Source organism: Antechinus flavipes, chromosome 4 (genome assembly GCF_016432865.1).
Source record: "Antechinus flavipes isolate AdamAnt ecotype Samford, QLD, Australia chromosome 4, AdamAnt_v2, whole genome shotgun sequence".
NCBI classification, from domain to species: Eukaryota; Metazoa; Chordata; class Mammalia; order Dasyuromorphia; family Dasyuridae; genus Antechinus; species Antechinus flavipes.
Genome location: NC_067401.1, coordinates 340,894,579 through 340,921,341, shown reverse-complemented (window position 1 = coordinate 340,921,341; position 26,763 = coordinate 340,894,579). Strand labels below are relative to the sequence as shown.

Genomic DNA, 26,763 nt, shown 5'->3' with positions numbered 1-26,763 from the left:
TTAATGTATATTGGTACCTAGAACACAGAGAGATTAGGTGACTTTTTTAAACTTGTCTTCCTCTTAAATAATATGTATATATACACATATTCCAGATGTGTACATGTATATACATATATAAATATTAAGCCCAATCAGAGGCAGAGCTTGAAAGTAAGTATTCCTAGATTAGAAGTCAGTTTTTTTAATACACTTTGCTACTCTGTATTTCATTGTGAACAAAGTAATACCTTATTTTTAAAAAAATTTATAGCACATAAAATTAAATCATGTGGATTATTCCTGTGAGAACTAGCATTAATGTCAGTGTTTTTGATTTATTAATTTGACTGGGGAAGTTTTAAAACATTTATTTACAAATATAGATTTAATTGAGGAATAGAGAACCATCTGTTGGGGGACTTCTTTAGAAGGAATTTGGGGTAGTGCCAGTACATATTTAATGACAGTACATTTTCTTTTTTCTCCCAGACTTCAGAGAAAATTGAGGAGAACATGGATAGACTTACTGTAAGCCTCTCTCTTTGGGAAGATGTGCTTGTAACTAGAGATGAAATTGATGGCTGGACAAATAGCTCCATACCACAGCTAACAGAAAAAATTAGCAATCTCAGTAATAGCTTCAAAACAGAAGCGTTCCTCAAGCAATTTGAGGTCAGTGGGCCTAATTTGTTCACATGCAGTATGAAAGGCATATGAAAAGTGTGTCTCTCTTTCTTTTCTCCAGGGTAAGTCTAACACTTATCCAAAGGCATCAAGACTATTCCAGGGCTTTCCTAAACTTAATGTCACTGCATTGAGCATATTTGTGACAAAAGCAGTTATCCATCTTTTTTTTTTTTCCTTTTTTGTTGCACTTTTGTGCAATGCATTTTTTCTTAAGGTGGAAAATATGAATAAGAAGAAAATGAAAGTTAGGGAAAGTTGCTAGCTATGTTTGATCCCTTGATAAATTATGCCTTGAGCAAAAGCAGAGGAGTGTTATAATGGTCATGTGCTCCTCTTAAAGCTTTGAGGGAAGCAATATATCATATACTTGTGACTTTGAAATCTTAATCCCAATCTAAATTCCCAATTCCCCACAGTACTAAGATATTGAAGAACTATATTTGAAGTTGCTTGAAATAACCTAAATGATTTTGTGTATTTCTTCAAAAACCCAAGCTTCTCCAAAAGAATAACAACTCTAATTGGGTCCAATATTCGTCTAACATTATCATAGGAACAACCATACTTGAATGTTAATGCCCTCTCTAACATCCTGACAAACGGTTATCTAGCAAAGCCTTTATTCTGTCTGCAAACTATACTCACAGATAGGATAAATTGTTGATAAGTTTTTTTTTTTTCTTATGCTGCACTTCCATCTGCAACTTTTGCTCAGTACTACTCTAATGAGATAAGTGAAGTGTTTTCTGGGAATCAGGCTATTGAGAAATAATTGAAGTTATATAGAATTTCAACATGTTATTCAGGTCCCAAAATGGATCCTTCTTGACCCAAAATAATTACCTTAGATTTCAAAGTATTTAATTTATTCTATAAGTAGCAATAGTCTTACAGTAGTGTCATCCTTAATCTTTTCTCATCCTGTATTTTTAAAATACAGTTGCATTTAAATTTACAAAATGATAGTTTCCTAGATTAGATAATTTCCTAATCGGATTTGATGTCTATAAAAATAAATATATGTTGCATGTAGCAAATTTAAGTGGTATATGAATTATATATCATGTTTTGAAAAAGGAAATGCTATTCTGAGAATTTAATGAGGCAGCCATAGTAAACCATACTATTTAGTCTCCATTGAATAAAGAATTTTGGTTTGAATTTATTTTTTCTCAAGGGATTTCTTTCCTATAATAAAATGAATAAAAAAATGAAAAAAAAATCCATAGGAATGTCTTGCATTTCATTAAGTGGAAAGCTAATAGTAACATTTCTAGATAATGATTTTTCTTTGTTATTCAGAAATTTACTTTGGAAAGGTTTTTAGAAAGTGACAAAAATCTCTTGTATATGTTTAAAGAAGTCTCAAAACTCAGTATAAGCAATTCATATTCTCACAATTGTGGAAATAAGAATGTGATAGGTTACTTGTGAATATATGTTGACATATCTATCAATCTGTATATGAATGTCAACACATTTACATATTTCTTGGGGTTTTTTTCTGTTTGGGGACAGTGTGAAGTTAAAAACAAAGGACTTAAATTGGAAGAACTTCATTCAAAAATTTTAAATCTTAAAGAATTGACCAAAAATCAGGAAACACCACCAGATCTTCAGGTGAGATTACTTTTAACAATAGTGGATAATGGTCATAATAGTGATATAATGTCAAAAGAATTTATTGAGCTATTATTATATGCAAGTCGTCCTAAGTAATATATATAGAAAAACAAATCCCTAAGTAAATGAGATGGGCCTGGCGTTGGGCTTAAAATATCAAAGTCCTTTGATTAGTTTGGTGTCATGTTATCATTATCTAATGACACATATATGCTAAGTATCTGCCAAAATACTCTTTGAAAAGTCAGAGTTCTCTTAACATCAGTGTGGGATGTTGGGAAAGCACTTTGTGACATTTAGAAAAGTTTGAGAGACATAGTTTCTGGGTAATTTAATAATTTTTTAAATAAGGACAATGGGAATGGCTTGGCCATCTGTCTTAGACCAAATACAATCATGGAGGTGATTTCACAGTTTATATACCCCTCCAAAAAAGAGGCTGATGTCATCCATCATCATGTCACCATTGGACAGAGGAAATATCTCTCTATATTGGACCATTTCCAGTCACGGGCTATCTAGATCAGGACTTCTTAAATATTTTTTTTCCATTAAGAAACCCTTTTCATTTGAGAAATTTTTATGTTACTCTATCTTGAATCTGACCAAAGGTGTTTCTAGCAGCATTCATGCATGTGCAGTGAAAAGTATGTATATTAGTATTGAGAGCTGCAGTGAAGTTGCAAGATGGGCACGTGCTGCCAGAAATACCTCGGTTTTTTCCTAGTAAATTTATTTATTTTTAATACACATTCTGTTATTAATCATACTGGGAGAGAAAAATCACAGCAAAGGGGAAAAAACATGGGAGAGATTTTTAAAAAAGACGTTGATCATAGGATGTGTTGATTTACATTCAGTTTCCTTCATTCTTTTTCTGGATGCAGATGGCATTTTCTATCCCAAGTCTATTGGGATTGCTTTGGATCACTGAACCACTGAGACAAAACAAGTCTTTCATAGTTGATCATCACACATTCTTGCTGTTATTGTGTACAATGTATTCCTGGTTCTGCTTGTTTCTCTCAGCATCAGTTCATGTAGTCTTTCTCAGCCTTTCTAAAATCAGCTTGTTCATGATTTTTATAGAACAATAATATTCCATTATCTTCATATACACAACTTATTCAATCATTTCCCAATTGATGCATGTCCATTCCTTTTCCAATTCTTTGCTACCACAAATAGACCAGCTACAAATATTTTTGCATATGTGGGTCCTTTTCCTCCTTTAAGATTTCCTTGGGATGCAGCCCCAGTAAGGGCACTGCTTAGTCAAAAGGTAAGAACATTTTTATAGCCCTTTAGCATAGCTCCAAATGGCTATTCAGAATGGTTGGATAATTTTCAAATTCCAAAAACAATGCATTAGTGTCCCAGTTTTCCTACATCCCCCCAACATTTATCATTCTATTTTCCTTAATCTTAGCCAATCTGAAAAATGTGAGATGGTGTCTCAGAGTTGTTTTAATTTGCATTTCTCTAATCAATAGTGATTTAGAGCATTTTTCATATAATTATAAATGGCTTTAATTTCATCATCTGAAAATTGTCTTTCATATCCTTTGACCATTTATCATTTGGGAAATGACTTGTATTCATACAAATTTGACACAGTACTTTATAAATTTTAGAATTGAAATCTTTATCAGAAACATTGTCTATAAAAATTTTTTCCCAACTTTGTACTTCCCTTTTAATCTTGTTTCTGTTGGTTTTGCTTGTGCAAACCTTTTTTTAAAATTTAATATAATCAACATTGTCTATTTTTGCCTTTCATAATATTCTCTAGTTCTTCTTTGGTCATAAATTTCTCTGTTCTCCAAAAATCTAATAGGTAAATTATCTCTTGCTCTGCTAATTTGTTTATGGTATCATCATTTATGCCAAAATCTTGTACCAATCATGATTTTATTTTGGTATGAAGTGTGAGGTGTAGGCTTATCTTGAATTTCTGACATGTTATTTTCCAGTTTTCCCAGCAATTTTTGTCACATGGTGAGTTCTTATTCCAGAAGCTGGAGTTTGGGGGGTTTAGCAAATACTAGATTACTATAGGCCTTGATTATTGAGTCATGTGTATCTAATCTATTCCATTGATTCACTATTCCACTTCTTAGCCAGTACCAAATGATTTTGATGACTGCTGCTTTATCATATAGATTTAGGTTGGTACTGCTAAGCTACTGTCCTATGTATTTTTTTCACTAATTCCCTTGATGTTCTTGATCTTTTGTTCTTGATGAATTTTGATATTTTTTCTAGTTCTATTAAATAATGTCTTAGTAGTTTGATTGGTATGATCAAGTAGGTTAATTTAGGCAGAATTGTCATTTTTATTATATTAGCTTGGCCTATCCATGAACAATTGATACTTTTCCAGTTGTTTAGATCTGACTTTATATGATAAATGTTTTGTAATTGTGTTCATATAGTTCTTAGGTTTGTCTTATCAGGTAGTCATCAAGTATTTTATTTTCTCTATAGTAATTTTGAATGGAATTTCTCTTTCTATCTCCTGCTGATCGACTTTGTAAGTAATATATAGAAATGCTGATGATTTGTATGGATTTATTTTATATCCTGCAACTTTGCTAAAGCTGTGAATTGTTTCTAGTAGGTTTTGGATGAATTTCTAAGATTCTCTAAGTATGTCATTATATTATCTGCAAAGAGTACTAGTTTTATTTCCTCATTGCCTATTCTAATTCCTTTAATTTCCTTTTTCTTTTCTTTTTGCTACAGCCAACATTTTTAATACAATGTTGAATAACAGTAGTGATAATGGCATCCTTATTTTGTTCCTGATCTTATAGAGAATGAATCCAGCTTCTCTCCATTACAAATAATGCTTGCTATTGGTTTTAGATGCTGCTTATTATTTTAAGGAAAGCTGCTGTTATCCCTATGTTCTCAAGTGTGTGTTTTTCTTTAATTGGAATGGTTGCTGTATTTTGTCAAAAACTTTTGCTGCATCTATTGAGATTTTCAAATGATTTTTGCTGCTTTTGTTATTGATATGGTTGATTATGGTAATAGTTATACTGATATTGAACCAGCCCTGCAGTCCTGGTATAAATTCTAATTTGTGATAATGTATTATCCTGCTAATAAATTGCTGTAATCTCTTTGAAAATAATTTATTAGATTGGTCTCTAATTTTATTTCTCGGTTTTGGATCTTTCTGGTTTAGGTATCAGCGCCATATTTGTGTCATAGAAGGAATTTGGCAGGCCTCGTCTTTACCTATTTTTCCAAATAGTTTACATAGTATTGGAATTAATTGTTCTTTAAATGTTTGGTAGAATTCACTTGTGAATCTATACCCTGGAGGTTTTTTCTTAGGAAGTTCATTAATGACTTGTTCAATTTCTTTTTCTAAAATGGAATTATTTTAAGTAATTTATTTCCTCTTCTTTAACCTGGGCAATTTATGATTTTATAAATATTCATCCATATCAGTTAGATTGTCAGACTTCTTGCCATACAGTTGGGCAAAGTAGCTCCTAATTATTGCTTTAATTTCTTTATCATTGTAGAAAGTTCACTCTTTTCATTTTTGATGCTGGTGATTTTTTTCTTTCCTTTTTCTAATCAAATTAACCAAAGATTTATCTGTTTTGTTGGGGGTTTTTCATAAAATCAAACTCTAAGTTTTATTTATTAGTTCAATAGTTTTCTTAATTTCTATTTTATTATACTCTCCTTTGAGTTTCAGAATTTCTAATTTGGTATTTAATTAGAAGTTTTTAATTTTTTTTTCCTAGCTTTTTTAGTCACATACCTAATTCATTGATCTTCTCTTTCTCTGTTTTATTTATATAGCTATTTAGAGATATAAAATGTATTCTAAGAACTGCTTTGCTGCATCCCATAGGTCTTGATATGTTGTCAGTGATCATTCTCTTGAATGAAATTATGGATTGTTTCTCTAATTTGTTGTTTGACCCACTCATTCTTTAGAATTAGATTATTTAATTTCCAATTGTTTTTAGTCTATCCCTGGCCCTTTATTGAATATACTTTTTATTGCATTGTGGTTGAAAAGGAAATATTTACTATTTCTGCCTTTCTGAATTTTATTGTAAGGTTTTTGTGCTCTAATAAATTGTAAAATTTTGTGTAGATGCCATGTACTGCTGAGAAAAAGTTGTATTCCATTCCTTTCTGTACCTATTCAATTTACTTCAGAGGTCTAATATATCTAGGTTTTCTAGGATCCTATTAGCCTCCCTAGTTTATTATTTATTTTGTGGTTAGATTTATTTGATTCTGAGAGTAGAAGTTGATGTCCCCTATGAATGTTGTCTATTTCTTCCTGTAACTAGCTTAAAATCTTTGCTAGGAATTTCACTGCATTACCACTTGGTGGTATTTAGTATCATTATTACCTCATTATTTATGCTACCTTTTATCAAGATGTACTTCCCTTCCTTATTTCTTTTAATAAGATATACTTTTACTTTTGCTTTATTTGAGATCGGAATTACTACCCCTGTTTTTGTTTTTGTTTTTTACTTCAGGTGAAACATAACAAATTCTATTTTAGCCTTTTACCTTTACTCTGTATGTATCTCTCAGTGTCAAATGTGGTTTCTTGGAAACAACAAATTATAGGATTCTGTTTTTTTAATCCACTCTGCTATTAGCTTCAGTTTTATGGGAGAATTCTTCCCATTTACATTCACAATTATGATTGCCAGCTCTGTATTCCCCCCCCCCCCCATCATCTTTTCTGCTGTATATAATTTTCTTCTATTTCCACCTTGTCCTTAATGGTGTGTGTGTGTGTGTGTGTGTGTGTGTGTGTGTGTGTGTGTGTGTGTTTACCCACTCAATCCCACGACTTTATCTCCTATCACCCCTCCCACTTCTCTTACTAGTCTTTTTTTACCCATCCTACCCATTACCTCATCTTCTACCACTTCTCCCTCCTTCTTTTAGTAATGTTTTTTTTTCAACACATTCCACCTACTACCTTGTCTTCTATCAACACTTTCCTGCTTCTCTTACCTTTTCCCAGTGTTTCTGCCTCCCTTCTATCCTGTCCCTCCCTTTTCTTTTCCTCTTTCTCCTCCTAATTCTTTAAAGGGTTAGATAAATTTCTATATCCAAAAGAATGATTAACTTATTTCTTCTTATAGCCAAAACTGATGAGATCAAACTTCAGATAATGCTCATACCCCCTTCTTTCCCTCCATTGTAATAGATCTTTTGCAATTCTTCATGTAAACTAATTTTCCTATTATACCTCCCCTTTCCTCTTTTTCTAGTACAGAACTTTCCCCACCCCTTAATGTCTTTTCCTTTGATGTCATCACATCAGAATCTATTCACAACCACACCCCTTGTCTATGTGATGCCTCCCTCTGCCTGCTCTTGTGACAGATACTGTTCTCAAGAGTTACAAATATTATTTTCCTATCTAGGGATGTAAACAGTTTTACCTTTAAATAATATATATTTATCATATATAATGTAATATAATTATATATTATTAAATATATAATATAAATATAATAAAATAAAATGAATAATGAATATATATTTATATATTAAACAATGAATACATATAATAAATATATATTAAATAATATATATTCTTCCCCATTCACCTTGGTATGCTTCTTTTTTTTTTCAAAACATGTGCATAGATAATTTTCAACATTCATCATTGCAAAACTTTGTGTTCCAAAAGTTTTTTCCCTCCTTGTCCCTCACCCTGACACCTACATGGCAAGTATTCTGAAAGTTAGCTATGATATTCCTTGTAGTTTTCATTTTGGGGTTTCTCACATGAGGTGATGGATGAATTCTTTCAATGGCTATTTTATCCTCTGCTTCTAGGACATCTTTCCTTGACAATTTCCTGAAGGATGAGGTCTAGGCTCTTTTTTTCATCATGGTTTTCAGGAAGTCCATCAATTCTTAGATTGTCTCTCCTAGATCTATTTTTCAAGTCAATTGTTTTTCCAATGCGGTATTTTTCATTTTTTTTCAATTTTTTCTTTTTGGTTTTGTTTAATGATTCTTTATTTCTCTTTGAGTCATTTACTTCACTTGTTCAATTCTAATTTTTAGTGAATTATTTTCTTCAGTAATTTTTTTTATCTCTTTTTGCATTTGGCCCATTGAATTTTTAAATGAGTTGTTTTGTTCATTAGATTTTTTTTCCATTTCATAAATTCTGTTTTTGAAATAGTTGGCTTCTTTTTCAAATCTATTTTGTAAGGAGTTTTCTTCAAATAATTTCTATTTCTCTTTTTCAAATTCTTCTTTAACATCTTCATTTCTTTTCCCCAGTTTTCTTCTAATACTCTTTTAATGTCCTTTTTGAATTCTTCCAAGAGAGCCTTGCAAAATGGGCACCAACTCATACCACCCTTTGGGGCTTCATGAAATCATCTGGATTTGCCTTTAGTGTCCTCAGAATTTAAGGTCTGTTCTTCTCTTTCTCCATAAAAGCTATCTCTTGTCACAGTTCTTTTTGCTTTTTTTTGCTCATTTTTTAAAGATTAAGGTCTGCTCTTAGGGCAAAAATTCCCATTCTACCTCTATAGGCAAGCATTTTTGCTGCCTTAGGCAGGTCCTGCTGACTTCCTTCCTGTGCTGGGTGGATGTGGACAAGTCCCATATTATTCTGAGGATTAGAAGCTCACTATTTGCCTTTTATGTTTATATTGGATGTCTCACAGCTAATCTGCTCATCCACTGGCTTCAGAATTAGAAAAGTAGCTAGCACTGCTGTGTTTTAGGTAAGAATCTCCTGGTAGATTCCCTAACACAGATTCCATACTGCCCTGGCTCACTGCACTGTGCCTGCACTCAGTTGCCTTTCCTATACCCAATTGGAAACAAATCTTTTCTGAAGTTCTTCCAAAATACTTTCTGCTGGAAATTTGTTGCACTCCAAATATTTGTGGGTTCTGTTATTACAAAACCAGTTCAAATACTTTATCTGGTGTTGATCTGAGAGATGCCAGGAATAGTTTAAAGACCTTTCTACTCACCACCATTTTGGCTCTGTCCCCTAGTTCTGTTTTTTTTTTTTTTTCCAATAGAAATGATTAAGCATTTCTAACTTCATTGAAGATCCATCACTTCCCCTAAAAGATGATGCTGAATCTCACTGGGTAGTTAATTCTTTGTTAATTCTTTGCTTTTTGGAATATGGTATTTCAGGCCCTCTGATCCTTCATTGCAGAAGCTTCCATATCCTGGGTAATCTTGACTGTGGCTCCATGATATTTAAATTGTCTTTGTCTGGCAGCTTGCAGTATTTTTTCCTTAAGGCTATAATTTTGGAGTTTTGCAGCAATGTTCCTTGGAATTTTCTTTATGAGATGTCTTTCTGAAGGTGATTGATAGATTCTTTTAATGAGTATTTTCCCCTCCATTTGTAGAATATTGGGACAATTTTCCTTAATGATCTCTTATAGAATGCTATCCAGGCTCTTTTTTGTTGTTGTTGTTGGTTGTGGCCTTCATGTAGGCCAATAATTTTTAAATGTCTTTTCTTGATCTATTTTCCAGGTCAGCTGTTTTATCAATGAGACATTTCATATTATCTTCCTTTTTTTTTTTCATTCTTTTTTGTGATGACCACATATTTTAGAATCAGCCAGAGTCAGGAATTCAGGTTAAGGGAAAATCCTTGATCTTTATTCTTTGTGAAGGTGAAGGGGTATGACAATAGGAAGTGAGAGCAGTCACCACACAAACCTGACCAGCAGCCTCTATGCCTCTCTTCCTGCCTCTCTCTCTCCACCCACCAAAACCATCTCTACATCATTTCCTATACAACATATCAAAACTTGCAAAGTAGGCAGGGCCATTCTTTCTCCAAGCATATATTAATAGAGTATCATCCAATTGCTATTTAACCTCACATGCTTGGGACCTCAGTGCATCAACTCCAGCTTTTTAGTTTACAAAGTCTTACTTTGCTGTCTTACAAAGTCTTAGCTTCCATTTGCCCTGTTGTAGTTTTTAATGTGTGACTTTTTCAGTTAACTTTTGTAACTCTTTTTCCATTTGGTTAATTCTACTATTTAAGGAGTTGTTTTCGTCAGACAATTTTTTTCCTTCCTGTTCCAAGGTCATGTCTCGCTCCTGCATACCTTTCATTTCCTTTACCATTTTTCTTTTACTTTTTTAAATTTGCCTTTTAAAGTTTTTTTGAGCACTTCCAAGCAGCCTCTTTGGCCTTGAGACCAATTCATATTTTTTTTATTTCTTCTGTCTACATTCAGCCCTCATCTGAGTTTGTGTTTTAGTCTACCCTGAAACCATGCTAACTTTTTATGGTCAAGATTCTTTTTTGTTTCTTGCTCATTTCTTTTTCTTTTTGTTTTTGATTTAGTATTTATTACTTTTTATTACTTTTGTGGTTAAGCTCTGTTCCTATGTTAAAGGAGGCACTATCCCAAGCTTCCTGTGCAGCTTTGAGCCTTGACTTTGAGCACAGGGGTCCCTTGTATTTATAGGGGGTAGTTTTGCCTGCTCTTTTTGGGAAACAGCCTAATTTCCCAGAGTTTGCCTTCTGAGCTGGAAATAGAAACTGCCCTACTGATTTGCTTCTCTATTGAGCCAGGGTCTTAGTTGCTGATTTGCAATGTTTAAAACTCTCTCACTGGCTTTCCCAGAGTTTATCTGAGCTGGACTAAACACCCTTTTCGCTCTGGTGATTATGAGCTTTCTTGAAGTTTTTCCTGTCTATCTTGAGCTGGAGAGTGGTTTCATTACATCAGGCTCTGTTCAGAGGCTTTGTTTCAGGTGGTTTTCAAAGGAAACTAAGAGAGCTTGAATAGCTTCCTGGTTTCATTCTGTCATCTTGGCTCCACCCCCAGAAAACACCTTGGTTTAATACACATTTAATTTTGAATTAATTTTTGCTCATTTCATTCAGAAAACTTTTACTGTTGCCAAATGTTTGTGACCCCCACATTCAGTTATATGACTTCATATTGTCTTGCAACATATTTAAATCAGGCTAGCAATTCTGCCTGCAAGGGCACTGAGATGATTAAGAGAAGTAAGGGGGAGGGAGGTAAAGGCAGGGATTTGCTGAGCTCTCCCCCAAAGTGCTCCAAATTGTTTTAAATAATGAGTCTAAAATTTTTTAAAGCCACAGAACATGAAAAAAGACTGAATGGAACAATTTTCCAGTTGAAGACAGTTTAGAAGTTCAGCAGGAAAGATCTATGGCATCAGGGTGGGAGTCCATTGTGTAGTCTGGGTGCAGGCCATACCAGTGCAGCTTCAGTCCTAGCCCTAGCAAAGCAGAAACTGTCCTTAGACCAGTTATTAGGCTAGAATCAGCAGAAGTAATGGCAGTTTTCAGACCTCTTAGCCCAGAGATCTCAAAGATGACTTGGAAAGTGAGCAGGAAATGTTTGTCATAGAGTGAGAGACCTTTGGAAAACCATCAAAGCAGAAATGTGTGAATGCTGGATGTGGCAGCTTCCAGAGGCTTCAGCTCACAGGTGGTCTCTACTAGCACTAATGAAGGACTCTGTTGCTTTAGCACATTAGAACTTACAGGCACAGTGAAGCAGAGATCCTCCTCACAGTTTCAGGGTAAAAAACAGTGCTTCTGGTCAAGTCTCTAGAAGGATCTCTGAAAACAGCTTCACAAAACCCCTAACGCTTGGAACAGTGCACCCTCCACCCTGGAAAGAGAATGCGACTTTAAAAAAGAGTTAAAATTTGAGTTAAAATCTTGGGGAAATGAGCAAACAAGAGGAAAAGAGTCTGACCACAAAAAGTTACTCTGGGGACAAGGAAGCTCAAAATACACACTTAGAAGAAGATAGCAAAGTTAAAGCTCCAAGAAAAATATTAATAAGTCTCAGGTCATGTAAGAACTCAAAAGAGATTTTGAAAAACAAGTAATAAAGATAGAGAGGAAAACATAAAGAAAATTTATAGTGGTACAACAGTAAATACAAAAATGAAGAGAAGAATGCTTTTAAAAATAAAATTGGCCAAATGGGAACGGAGATACAAAAGCTTGCTGAGGAAAATAATTCCTTGAAAATTAGATTTGAGCAAATGGAAGCTAATGACTTTATGAAAATCAAGAAACAATAAAACAAAAACCAAAAGAATGAAAAAAATAGAAAACAATGTGAAATATCACATTGGGAAAACAACTAATCTGGAAAATAGATCCAAAATAAATTTATTCTTATTTACTTAATCACTTTAGTTTTGATCAATCCTTGGAATGAGAGTAAATTTCAGCAGATCCCAATGCCTGACTGACTTAGATGAAATAGTGTTTTTATGATCCTTTCCATTCATGCTTCTCCTATTTCATTAATCACAAAACATTCCATTTTGTCCCTACTAATTCTTTACTTTAATAGAAATAAATTAAGGACCAATATGATTCTTGTGGTTATCTTCATGTGTTGTATTTGCCAAATTTTTTTGTACATGACTGGAGGCCACTAAAAATTCTCTTTTCTCTATTCATTGAAAAAGTATGAATATTTCAACATATAATGGAATGAGAACTCAATGAGTATATTCAAATGACACTAATATCAATCTGTCTAATTTTTACTTTCAGTTCATTGAAACAGGTTTGAGGCAAAAGCTGGAACATGCCAAAGAAGTAACTGAAATGGCAAAGGGAACCCTGAAAGATTTTAATGAGCAAAAAATGCAGTTAGAAAAATTTATTCATGAAGTTGAAACTTGGCTTACAAAAATTGAAGAAACTTTATTGAACTGTGCGCAAACTCAGAATTGTGAAAGCTTAAAAAAAGTAAAAGTGAGTGATAAATCTCTTTCAAATGTCTTGTTTGATAATCATATTTGAAAAAACTAATTATTGCTATTAATCCTATTTGTAAATTTTTGTATTATGTAATTTCACTCAGTATGATAAATCATTCTTGAGAGATTATGTGAATATTGAGAACAAAAGAACAGATTACTTAATTCACAAACACCGTGTAGAATAAAGATCAATTGGGGAAAAAAAACAAAAAACAACAAATTTGTCTGGCCAGATTTTCAATAGATTAATGCACAAATCAGATAAACCACTGGTAAATATCGAGAACATGTGACACTATATCTGTATTAGAGTCTGCTAATAGTTTCTAATTCTTTGTTTCTATAAAATTATAAGATTTTCAGAATCTATTTTCATATGTCTACATAATACCACATTATTGCAGTTATTCCTTTCATATCATAGAGATTAGGAGCATAATACTCCCATAATCTGGAAAATCTACGTAAAAATTTTCATCCCTCTCTCTATATCAAGGAAGCCTAAATTTTTTCTCTTTCTTTTATGGAGTAGATATAGATATATAGATAGACACAGGTAGGTAGATAGATAGATAGATCGAGATAGAAAGATCTGTCTTTCTTAGTTTTTAAATTTTTTTCTTTGTCACATGTCATATGTCATATGCCTATTTGCATGTTATACCAACCCATGGTATATCGACTCTGCAATGGGGAAGATTGTGATGTGGAAGGAATAACTACATTAAGTTTTTGGGATATTAGAAAGAGTATTAGATTTATAGTTTAAGGATCTTGGTTCAAAATCTGGCTCTGCTATTTATTATTTGTGTGAAATTAGACAAGTCTTAACCTCACTGGTCCTCAGATTTAGGCATGTTAGGTATATTCATCTATACCATAAGAGCCTTACATTCTAAAGATTATCCCTTCCATATTCAAAGCCTGTGATCTTTCTCAAGCTTTCCCTACTGTCAGAACAAAAGTGATCTTGAAGGTATAAATCAGAATCAGCAGTCTTTGCTGCTCCAGAATTCATCATAAATCACACTCCAGTAGTCCAACTGGAACATTCACAGCATACAGAAAAGACCATGATAGCCATAAGAGCATACATAGATCATTTTGCCTTCTCCTACCTTCTCTTTTCAAGTACAGTATGACTCAGTAAGTACAAATATCATGAAAGACAAGGTTTTGGTCATCTCCATTGGAAATCTTTCATCTCCTTGTTTAAATGCATTGGATAAATCTGGCCTCAGAATGAATGGGAAGAGAAAGATGGTATTTTCTCATAGCTGCTGATGCCTTTTCCCCCTTGTAACTAATTTGTATTTATTTTGTATGTGTTCTCTCCCCTGATAAAATGTAAGCTTCTTGAGATAAGTTTTGTTAACTTAGTGCCTAAAACTGTGCCTTATACACTAAACAGATTTTATTTCGTTCTACCTTTGAGAAAAAAAGGTTTTTGTTGATACTTATTTTTATATTGCATACACTTACAGATTATTATCACTTCCTGAGAAATCTCATATTAAACAATTAAATAAAAATAATAATGCAGTGATGTCATCTGAAAACAAAATTTCATATCTGTAGCATTCCCTACCTGTAAAGTCTGGGCTAGCTCAGGAACAGCCAGAGTCAGGATAAATAAAAGTCCCTGGTCTTTAGGGGGAGAAGTGAAGGAGACAGACAAACTGCCACAAGCTTGTCATCAATCTCTCTCCCCCTAGTCCTGTTGAAAAGTGAGATCTGGCTTGTTTCACCCCATTTTCTAATTCTTGCCTATAATTCTCTTAACCACAAACATTGAGCCAACATTAACTGTGAGAAGAGCAATTCCAAACATATGCTAATAGAATCATTGTCCAATAAGTAATTAGCCTTAAGTGCTCTGTTGTCTGATTCAAGTGCACTTATTCAAAGTTTTAGCCCTTTACACCTACTCTTCTATTTTTTAAATGTATTTTTTCTCCTCCATAGTTTCTACCTCACTGAAAAAAAAAAGAAATTTATTTTTTGAAATATACATAGTCAAGCAAAACAAATTTTCTTATATACTTATATATGTATACATATACATATACCTACCTGTGTGTATGTATACCTTCTTACAGATATCTGTAAGCTACTTGACTGGAATTACCAGTACAGTCTTGACTATGAAATACAGTACCATATTTCCCTGGCCAGAATTGAGAGATGTAGACATGAGATGACAATTGAATTCTTTAACCACCCAAAGTAATTAGCTCTTAAGGTCAAGATTGTTTTGTCTGAATCCATATAGGCTAGTTATAACATTTTATTTTTTAATTGTCACAGTCAGCAACCCTAATCTTGGTGAACCCTCCCATCTGCTGATCTATATTCATTAGATTATGTGAGATCAAAGGGAAATGTGGAATTCTCAAACCACTTTCATTCCTGTGTGATGTATGTAACATTCATAGTTTAATTTTGTTCTTTAGGAAATGCAAAAAGAACTTCAAAGTCAGCAGAGCAGCATCAATTCAACACAAGAAAATCTTAATAGCCTGTGTCGTAAGTACCATTCAGCTGAACTGGAGAGCTTGGGAAGCACAATCATTCTCCTAATAAAGAAACATGAAGCTGTCAGCCATCTTGGATCTAGAACACAGGCCAGTCTGCAGGATTATCTGGAAAAACATTTCACTGGTGAGACATTCTAGGTGTTATAATGGGAACTTAGTTCAGAAAAAAAGTAGTAATTGAAATACTGTCTCAGAAACTGCCAATGGATGCTTGTAATAGAATTGCAAAGGTATTTTTTGAAAATTTATATTTCTTTGAATTTTTAATAAAAGTATTATGAATCATATATACGTTGTTATGATTTTAGTTATTCCACTCACCATCAGGAAGTGGAAAGAAATTATCCTTCTGGTGGAGGAGGTAAAAGTGCTGTCTTTTCACTCCTTCTCATCACCCATTTTACTAAAGGAATTCCTTCCCTAAAGCAAACAACCTCCATTTCCAAGGGAATAGTTGCAAATCACATTTACTATGGTGAAATTAATAGAGAAAAAACTTGGTGAGCTAGAAAATCATCACTGATGGGTAATATGAGTTCTAACTCTAAGCTATATAATTTTGGTTATGTTCTAATAGTTCATCATTAAGTAACAATAAGAGGAAATGTTCTCTCTTCTTACTTTATAAAATTTTCCTCAAATGGTTTTGGAGAATTTGAGATTTCCCCTTAAGATAAAGAAATAACTAATATATATTTCAAGGCACATTTTTTTTTATTTTCTCTTTCAATAAAAATGTCTTCTTTCTTCCAATAGAAAAGAATCACAACAGGAAATAATGCATTTCCTATCATAATAATACCTATTTAATATTTCATGACCATATTTTAAATTCACTGTAGTAATTTTTGGAAGCTTGTTTCATGTCTAAACATTTATTTTTGCCTTTTGTTCTCTTTCAAAAGAGTCTATGCAGGCATTCCAAACATGGTTTTCTGGTGTGAAAGCAGCAATGAGAGAATCATCAGATAGATCTGGGGACAGCAAAGTCATAGAGGCAAAGCTACAAAATTTACAGGTAGGTACCCCTTGAGTAGTAAAAATTGGCAAACCTAGGTATTCTTCCTGGCAGACTGGTAATATCCCATATTACCAAGTCAGAATTGACCATAGAAGTATAGAATCTCAAATCCAGCTCTTTAATTGTAACTTATATGCTTCTCCCTTCTCCTGTTATTTTTCCCCCTTTTCTCCCCTTCTCCCATGGATTAAATTACCTAATTTAATCAGTGATGGGCATAACATAAAGGAGAAATTTAAAAATCTTTATGACACATAATATTTCTTTTTTATTTTTTTAATTAAAAATTTTTTCCAGTTCTATTTTTTTAACTTTTCCTTCCCTCAGCCCTACCCATTAAGAAGGTAAAAAAAAAAAGAAAGCCATTTTAAATGTATATAAGAGACTATTTCTGACTCTTTGTTTTATCATTATTTTTTTCTGTTCTACTATTATCCTCTATAAAAACTCATTTTATTTCCATCTGTGACCTATACTTGGCCATATCTCTAAAACGTAAAAACCCCACTTTTAGTAAATGTATATTAAGGGCATCATGAAAGAATTATATGGCAGAAAGATAAGAAAGAGTATCATGGAGATAATGAAGGATTACAGCTTAAGTGATCCATCAGTTGGTGGCCTCTTGATGTCAGGGCAAAAGTCAGAAAGTTCCTCCAAAATATTGGGAAAACCCATTTGACAATCTTTTGGGAGGATATGGTCAAGAGTACTACCAGATGGTCATGCATGAATGGATTGCAATTTATATTATCAAATGGAATTCCAAAGCTGATGAGATCACAGAGTTTTTGAGGATATAGTCGCTACCAAGCAAAGTATTATATGACAGGGTAGGGAATGTATGTATAAGAAGCAAAATATGTAGATTCTTTTTAGAATTTACAATGTAGTTGGGAAGATACCACAATACTTAAATGAAATTAAAAGCAACACAAAGCCATGTGTAGGCCAATGCTAGATCCTAGACTTTGTGTTAGTGAAAAAAAGTATGCTGTAGGAGTTCCAGAAGGGGAAAAAAATTGTGAGCCATACTTCTTGGGAATCCTAGATGAAACCAAGAATGATCTTAGACATTGTTTCAGTATTGTTGTTTTCTTTCAACAGGGCATTTTGGACTCAATCAATGATGGCCAGAACAAACTTGATGTAGTGACTCAGGAAGGACAGAATTTATATGCTTATTTATCTAAACAAATTGTGAGTAGTATTCAGGAGCAGATTACAAAGGCTAATGAAGAATTTCAAGCATTCCTGAGAGATTGCCTTAAAAATAAACAGGCTCTTCAGGACTGTGCTACAGAACTGGGGAGGTAAGTGATTCTGAATGATGTGGCTTTCATTTGACTTAGAGAAGGGTACCATTGGGAATGAACAAATAAGATTCAAAATTATGATTTTTTTAAAAAGAGAAATATTTGCTTCTTTTAACTAGTCAAGATTCTTTTATTTGTTATAGTAAGCCAATTCTTGTGTTTAAAAAAAAAAGAGAGAGAGAGAAAAGAAAAGAAACAGTTCCTATCCTCCAAGAACTTATATTCTATCCATGTTTACCATGACTTAAATTAGAGCTGAACTTATGACTTCTTCGATGCTAGGATAATAACTGGTCTTGTGCATCTGAAATAATTATTTGACTCATTGCAAGAAGTTAATTTTATTGGCAAGTATGAGTGGTATAGATAAATAAATACTCTGTGTGTATGCTTGTGTGAGTGTGTGTGTGTGTTTGTGTATGTGTGTAGTTAACATTGGATTAGTATAAATGTTTTAAAATAAGTAAATAATTATAACTAAATAATTCATAAATTAAAAAATATATAATCTAATTGCAGAGTTGTTTTTTCTTTGGTTGTTTTAAATAAACAATTTGATCAATGGTCAAAAATATAAATATCTACATGCACTGGTTCTGATGACAAATGCCATGTGTCAAATTCATTATATCTCTGCTAGATTTCATTAAACTGGATATTAAGTCCCTCTTTACTCTTTGAGTTGAAACAGAAAATACAGGAGAGAACCAATGTTCCAATAATTTAGAATACTGAAGGTGACAGAGTGTCGGAATTGACTCCACTTGCTACTTGAATTCTTGAGAACTTGTGTAGTACTGACTTTACTGTAGCCACATTGAGATTCCAGCAGCTTCTTCTGCCTCTTCAACCTGCCCCTTGTTTACATTCAGTGATGCTTGACTTTGCTAATTCTGGGATTCTAGCAGATTACATGGTGACTAAAGAGTTCATTGTTATTGGGAATAAGCTCTTTTTTTCTGCTTTCAAGTTTTTGACTTGATGAACAATCTTCTGAGCTTGCTTTATTTATTATAGATCAGCTTTGATGATCATTTCTCCATAGGAATTTCTTTTTCTTTTAATTTTTAATACATTTTAACCCAAATAATTAATTAATGAGAGACAGGAAAGGACAGTGAATTAAGAATCAGAGAACTTGGGTTCAAATCCTAACTCTCCTACATTATTTATTTGCTTTGCAGCAATGGGCAAGTTGCTTCACCTCTTTCCCAGTCTCTTCCTATCCAAAATAAGGAAGTTTAATTAGATGGCTGGTCTAGATACTATGTTCCTAGGATTTGGACAGGGTTATTCTTAATTCTGTCTCTTTTCTCTAGTTTTCATAGAATTCTTTAAAAATATAAATAGACAACTACTTGGGGAGGTAAGGGGTTTCCTTTCATTGGAGTTCCTCCAGTGGTGATCATACTTGTTAACTGTTTTACAATAGGGATTCCTTTACAGGTATGCATTAAACTAGATAGTTTTTGAGATCTCTTTCAACTCTAGAATTTTATGATTCCCTAATTTAGAGTTATAAAAGTTCTTAATTTCCTGTTCTGTATAACTAAAACCATCATAAGATCTCATTACAGAATATAATAAGAAATATTACAGAATATTATAGTAGAAATCTAATAATTTATTTTTCTAAAATGCTTATTTTTTGGTCTTATAGTTTTGAAGATCAGCACAAAAAACTCAGTTTGTGGATTCATGAAATGGAGGAAAGATTGAGCACAGAAAATCTTGGAGAGTATAAACAGCATATTCCTGAGAAGAAAAATGAAGTTCATAAAATTGAAATGTTTCTGGGAGAACTGCTAGCCGCAAGGTATAATGGAAAAATCTGTACCATTTACTGTGGACTTTTCCCCTTATGTATCTGATTCTAAATGTATAATGTGAAGCTAAACTTTACATTATATCCTTCACGACACTGCAGTAATATTGAAAGATTATTTTAAATAGGAGATCTAGGTTCTTGTCCTGTCTATAACATTCTCCTTGACCTTGAACATGTAACCTGTCAGGGTCTTGGTTTCCCTGCCTATAGTTATGGGGGGAAATCTGAAGCAAATTTCTCTGACAAACGCTTCATTTTTCGAACATATTGAAAATTGAGCCAAATCATCAAAGTAAGATTTCGAATTTTAGAATAAAAAAAGTCATCAAATCATATGAAGTTTTCAGAATGTAATGCTGGAGAAACTGAGCAAGATAGATATTAGAGAGTAATAATTTATTAAATGGGAGAGGTGGAACCAAATGGATTCATGGTTTGGTCCCAGGGCTGAATGAGACTATCATCTCAAAGAATCCAGCCATGAATGTCAGATGCAGACTCTTTTATAAGATAACAAGAATGATGACATAATGGGGGGGGGGGGAGTACCTGGGTGGGGATGACCTAATGGGGGGAAGAACCTAGGATGAAAATGACATAATGGAGGCAGGCACCTAGGATGACAAAATGGAGGGAGATACTGGAGAGGCTCCTGATATTCTAATGATGTCTAAAATGGATAAAGACCTTTATCCCATCAAACATTAAGAGGGAATGATTATAGCCTAAGGTCTAAAATAAAAGACCTTTCTCCTTTCAAACATTAAGAGAGAATGGATACAATCTGAGGCAGAGTAACTGAATAGAACAATTAGGGAAACTGGGTCAGGACATTAAAAGGGAACTGTGGCACAACAAGAACAAATAACCATATCTATCTACAGCTATCAATAGCCATACCAAAAAAAAAAAAAAAAGTTCTCCCTATTATTTTGAGAAATGCAAAATAAAACGATTCTGAAGTACCACCACATACCTATTAGATTGCCTAGTAGGACAGAAAAGAAAATGACAAAAGTTGGAGGTGATGTGGGAAAAATGAGACATTGAAGCCCTGTTGGTGGAATGGTGAAATTTGGAGTGTCTTTAGAAAAATTTGGATCTATGTCCAAAGGACTACAAAACCATGCATTCCCTTGGATTAGCAATATCCCTACTGGATTTATATTTTAAAGGAGATAAAAAACAGAAAAGAAAAAGGACCTATATGTACAAAAATATTGTGCCAGCTCTTTTCTGGGAACAAAAAATTCAAAATTATGATAATGACCCAAATTGGTATATATTTGAACAAATTGTGGTTTATGAATATGATCAAATATTGTTATGCTACAAGAAATGATAAGCTAATAAAAACTTGGAGAGGTTTTCATGAGCTGATGCAAAGTGAAAAGTACTGTGTACCAAAGTAATAGCAACATTATAAGCTGAACAGCTGTGAATGACATAACTATTCTCAGTAATACAATGGTCCAAGATGAGTCTGAGGGACTCAGAATGAAAAAATGCCAGCCATACTCATATAGATTGATCTCTTGATTGGATCTTTAAGTTTAACTTTGTCTGAGATCAATAATTACTACCCCATCTTTTTTCCTCTAATAAATTCTACTCCTGTTGTGTTTGTGTATTGTATTTATGTATATCTCTTATTTTCTGTCCCTACTAAATTTTCTAATTTTGTTCCACTCCTTTACTTGCCTAGCAATACTTAACTTCCCTGACCCATGGATCTTTCCCTTTTCTTCTCATCGCCCCATCTTTTCCTTCCCTCTTTATCCCATTCCTACTAATCGACATACCTTATCCCATTCCCATTAATGTAAACACTTTTCTTTACTCCACCTTACCCTCTTCCCTCCTTCCTTATTTCTTTATTGCTCTTGGAGGTGCTATATCATTTTTGGGGAGAGAGGGGATGTGTGTGTACCTCTATCTATCTATCTGTTTATATATATATGTGTGTATATGTATATAAGTATGCATGTGTATATATGTATGTATATACTTGCATACACACACAAACACATTTACACATATACTTATATATGCATATACATAAACACACTCTGTGTGTATTGTTCCTTTTTTAACTCATTGCAGAAGCAAATAGGTTTTCAGAACTTCCAGCCTCTGTCTAATTCCTGTGTTATTTCTTGCTCTCATAGCTCTCATTCCTATAGCATAATTACAATCTTTTCTTTTTCTTATATGGTTTTCTTTTTTTAGAGTCAGATTATATTCATCTCTGCCCTAATATTTCTTTTGGATTACACAATTTTTTAAAAAATTTCTCTAGTAAATTTATTTATTTTTAATATACATTTATATGTACTATGAATCATGTTGGGAAAGAAATATCAGAGTAAAAGGGAAAAACATGGGAAGAGATTAAAAAAAAAAGAAAGAAAAAGTAAACATAGGATGTGCTGATATACATTAAATCTACATAGTTCTTTTTCTGGATGCAGATGGCATTTTCTGTCCATAGCCTACCCGAATACTGAAGTCAATTTTAGACATGGTTTACATTTCCTCTTATAAAATATAAATAATTTGTCCTTATTAAGTCCCTTGAAATTAGTCTTTAATGTTGTCTTTTACAGGTTAAATTTTCTATTGTTTGGTTGTTTGAGACAAAATTCTGAAAATCTAACAGTTGTTTGAATGTCCATTTTTTCACATTCAATATTCTACTTGATTTTGCTGTTATGATATTTTTGACCACAACTCAGGTTCTTTTAATTATTGATCTATGGTATTACAGAACCTAAGTTCATTTCTTGTAGCTGTTGATAAATCTTGTGCAATTCTTATTGTAGCTGCAGCATATTTGAATTGTTTTGTTGTTATTGTTATTGCTTTTTCCCTTTAATCTAGGAGTTTGTAAAATTTAGCAGTGATATTTCTATATGTTTTCCTAGGTGGAATTTTTTTGAGGTAGTGATGGATTTTTCAGTTTCTACTTTCTCTTCTTTTTCTATCATTGCAGGACAGTTTATTTATTTCTTATATTATTATGTCCAGAATTTTTTTGGTTATAGATTTAGGTTGGTTGAATTATTCTGATGTTTTCTCTTCTTGATCTATTCTCCAGATCTATACTTTTCTTCTAAAATGTTTCATATTCTTTCCTATTTTTTCATTCTTTCTATTTTGTTTGATTATTTATTGGTCTCTGATAATGTCATTGCCTCCCCCTTGCTCAATTCTAATTTTCAAAGAGTCATTTTTTTTTCCCTTTCAGATTCTGGATTTCTTTTTCTAGTTGGATGACTTTTTCTTGTTGATATGTTTTAGTTTTTCTTCAATCTCTCTCATTTGACTTTAAAAACCTTTTTAAAGTTCTTTTATAAATATTTTTTAGTCAGATATCTATTTAATATTACTTTTTGGGAAAGGGGAAGCTTTTTTTTTTTTTAGCTTCAGTATCCTCCTCTGAAAATGAACCCCAAACTTCTCTATTCCAATAATAATTTTCTATGGTTGGGTTCTTTCTCATTTGCCTGCTCATTTTTAAATAAATAAGAACTTAATAATGTAATCGCTGAACTCCTGGGGTGTGGGGGGGGAGGGGCAGGGAGGGGCATGCCTGTGAAACATTTCATTTCTGTTCTTCCCTCTGGCCTGGAACTAAAAAGGAAGAACTCCACCTCCCTGTAAGTGCCTGAAGTCAGGAGCTTCATTGGCCCACTGCTTCTGCACTCATTACATGTGCTGGATTTTTTGTAATGCTGGAGAAACTGAGGTAAGATAGAGATTAGAGGGTCTTTAATAATTTATTTAAAAGGGAGAGATTTACTGCGATCAAATAGATCCATGGTTTGATCCCAGGGCTAAATGAAACTATCTTCTCCAAGAATCCAGCAAACAACATGAGTTCTCCATGACATATATACACGTGAGGCAGGGCAGAGTCAAGGTGCTGAGAGGAGGAACTGGACTCTGACAGGGTGGGGTAAACTGATGACATAATAGGGGGAGGCACCCCAGAGAAGGGGAGAGGCATCTTGATAAAAAGGTATCTGATATTCTGATAGCTTGGGATGGGGAGAGGTATTCTGATATTCTAAAATATAAGATCTTTTATTCTTATCAAATATTCTGATTAAGAGAGAGAAGGGTGGTTTTGCACGATTGAGTAGAATAATTATAATCTGAGGCAGTACAATTAGGAAAACTGAGTCAGGATAATTAGGGAAACTGATTCAGGACAATAAAAGAGAACTGTGGCATAACATTTTCTTATCAGGACCATGTCTCAGAAGCACAGCTGAGTCTGGTGTTTCTTATCAACAGATATTCCCCCAATTTTCCAGGACTCATAATACTGACTCCCCATGTTGTCCTGGAGGTGAAAGTTCCTGTAGTTGGGATTGAGGCTACCTCTGAACCCAGCTAGCCTCCCGGCTTCTCGTTTGCTGTTTTAGAGGAGCTATTTATTTTTCATACCAGTTAATCTTCCATTCCGCAAGTCTTTCTTTGAGGCTTCTTGGATTGTCTTAAGACAATTTTTTTTGTTTTGCCCCAAATCTTAATTATTTTTCACCAGTCTATGCTCACCCTAAGGTGAAATTTGTTTTGTTTGTGGGGGAAATCTAGAGTGCTTGGAATTGTCTGACCTACTTCCCACAATTCTCCCTTGTTGCCTATTTTTTAATGCCTTTCCCTGATCATTCAGGCCCGTAGTGATCTCCCTTTTCTCTAAACACCAGGGTACTTCTATATGCCACAATTTGAGAATTAGTTATATGTTTCCTTATGGCCCTTCTGGTGCTTTTGTCCTTTATTGTTAATTTATACTTAACCCTGTATTTTTATTATTTCTATTTATACTTGGAGAGTCAGTATGGTTTAGTGAATAAATCTTATCTGAGTTCAAATCTTACTTTTGATACTTATTAACTATGGGGCTATAAGTCACAACATTCACAAAGCTTCAGTTTCCACCTTTGTAAAAGAACATCTCCTCTTTCTCCTCTTCTTTTTTGCCCTTCTACTCCTCCTCCTTCTTCTCCTTCTTCTCTTTCTTCTTTTCCTTCCTCTCCTTTTCCTCCTTCTTTTCTTTTATTTACATTTCCCCCCACTAGAATTTGAATTTCTCAAGGGTGGGAAATATGCTTTTGCCCTTTTTTTGGACTCCCCAAATCTTAGCATGATGCCTGGTTTACCTCTTAATAAATGATTCTTGTTATTTTTAGCACAGTGTTTAGTACTGTAAATGATAAAAAGGTGTTGGAGTAGGTAGAGTGGCTGGGCTTGGAATCAAAAAGTTCAAATGTGACCTCAGACACTTGACTAGCTAGTATGACCCTTGAAAAATACTTTAAAGCTTTGTTTGCCTCAACTTCCTCCTCTGTAAAGCAGGGCTATTCATAGCACCAACAGTGTAGAGTTGTGAAAAACAAATGATATTATGTTTATAAAAAGTTTTACCCAGTCCCTGGCACATAAAAAGCACTTAATGAATTCTTATTTTCTTCTTTTCTTCCTCATAGTCTGACTAACTTCCTCATTACTTCAATAACATTAATTGCCTTTATGTATTCCTGAATGTAAATTTCTTTCCTCCTCCCCCATAATTTTAGAGAGTCTCTTGATAAGCTTTCTCAGAGAGGGCAGATTTTAAATGAAGAAGGACACGGGGCTGGAAAAGAAGTACGTCTGGCTGCACAACTCCTCACTGGTTATCAGAACTTGCTCAAAATGACGAAGGATAAATTAAGAACTTGCCAAGTAGCTCTGCAGGAACACCAGGCCCTCGAAGAAGCCCTTCAAGGCATGTGGTCCTGGGTAAAAGATGTTCAAGACAAATTGGCTTCTGCAGAAAGCACTATTGGCAGCAAAGCCACCTTAGAGAAACGACTGTTACAAATCCAGGTATATGATTCCTGACAAATAAAAACACTGCAGACATACAAATGCACTCATACTTAGCCAGTTAGCCATCTATCTTTGTATTTATTCTGAAGAGTCAACAAGCCAACAAACATTATTAAATATTTATTCTGTGCCAAGAACTAGGCTAAATACTGTGGTTACAAAGAAAGGCCCCCCCAAAAAATGTCTTTTCCTTTAAAGAATTCACATTTATAATGGAGGATACAATATGCAACTGATGTACAGATAAAATATGTTAGATAAGTAGTATCAAAGGGAAGGAACTACCCATTCAGGGGAATGCAAGAAGAGAGAAGATATAGTTAGTTGTTTTCTCCTATTAAAATGGAGTGTATTTTAGGTTCTTGGGCACTTTTTAAAACCAAATTTTCCAATTGCATTAGAACTTGCTTCTCCCTTCTGCCAGTGATTTCATTCTATACTCACATTCTTAGTTTTGAAAACAATTATCAAGTAAATATTTAATAATTTATCTTAATAGCTTTAATCATACATATCCATTTAGCAGATCATTTTATCTTGAGAAGTTTTAGTTTTGCATTGCTTGTTTAAAATCTTGAATAGTAAATTGTTCTGTGACTTGATATATAGTATAGTATTCTTTTTTTCTGCTTAAGAATCATGAATATTTAGACAATGAAGAACTTAAATGTAAATACGTAAATAATGTGCTTGAAAATTATTGCAAGTTCTTTTAAATATTTATTCTCTTTTTATAGGAGATACTTTTGATGAAAGGTGAAGGTGAAGTGAAGTTGAATATGGCCATTGGGAAAGGAGAACAGGCCTTGAAAAGCAGCAACAAAGAAGGCCAGAAGGTGATTCAGACTCAGCTACAGACACTTAAAGAAGTATGGAATAATGTCATGGTCACTTCTATCCATGCTCAGAGGTTTGTTTTTTCTTGCATTTGCTGAAGTTCAGTAAGATGGAATTAACTGAGTATGATTATGAGTTGGAATCAACATGTTTTTGGAAGACTGTGAGCAGCTGAATGACTTTGCAGTGTGTCTCTTTTTCTTTGCACATTGCATAATATTACAGCACAAATTGTCTGTCAAAAAGGAATCACAGAGCCAA

The 26,763-nt window shown here is 33.5% G+C and overlaps 1 protein-coding gene across 1 annotated transcript in view; it reads left to right on the top strand.

Annotated features, from left to right (window-relative positions):
* The window catches only part of SYNE1 (spectrin repeat containing nuclear envelope protein 1), a 593,997-nt gene that overhangs the window by 282,496 nt on the left and 284,738 nt on the right, over window positions 1-26,763 (top strand). The window contains exons 44-52 of the mRNA XM_051997964.1: window positions 472-654; window positions 2,188-2,289; window positions 12,869-13,072; window positions 15,534-15,741; window positions 16,523-16,635; window positions 17,746-17,951; window positions 19,615-19,770; window positions 25,371-25,662; window positions 26,403-26,575. Of these exons, the coding sequence (XP_051853924.1) occupies window positions 472-654; window positions 2,188-2,289; window positions 12,869-13,072; window positions 15,534-15,741; window positions 16,523-16,635; window positions 17,746-17,951; window positions 19,615-19,770; window positions 25,371-25,662; window positions 26,403-26,575 (1,637 nt within the window). The remainder of the gene's footprint in view (window positions 1-471; window positions 655-2,187; window positions 2,290-12,868; window positions 13,073-15,533; window positions 15,742-16,522; window positions 16,636-17,745; window positions 17,952-19,614; window positions 19,771-25,370; window positions 25,663-26,402; window positions 26,576-26,763) is intronic.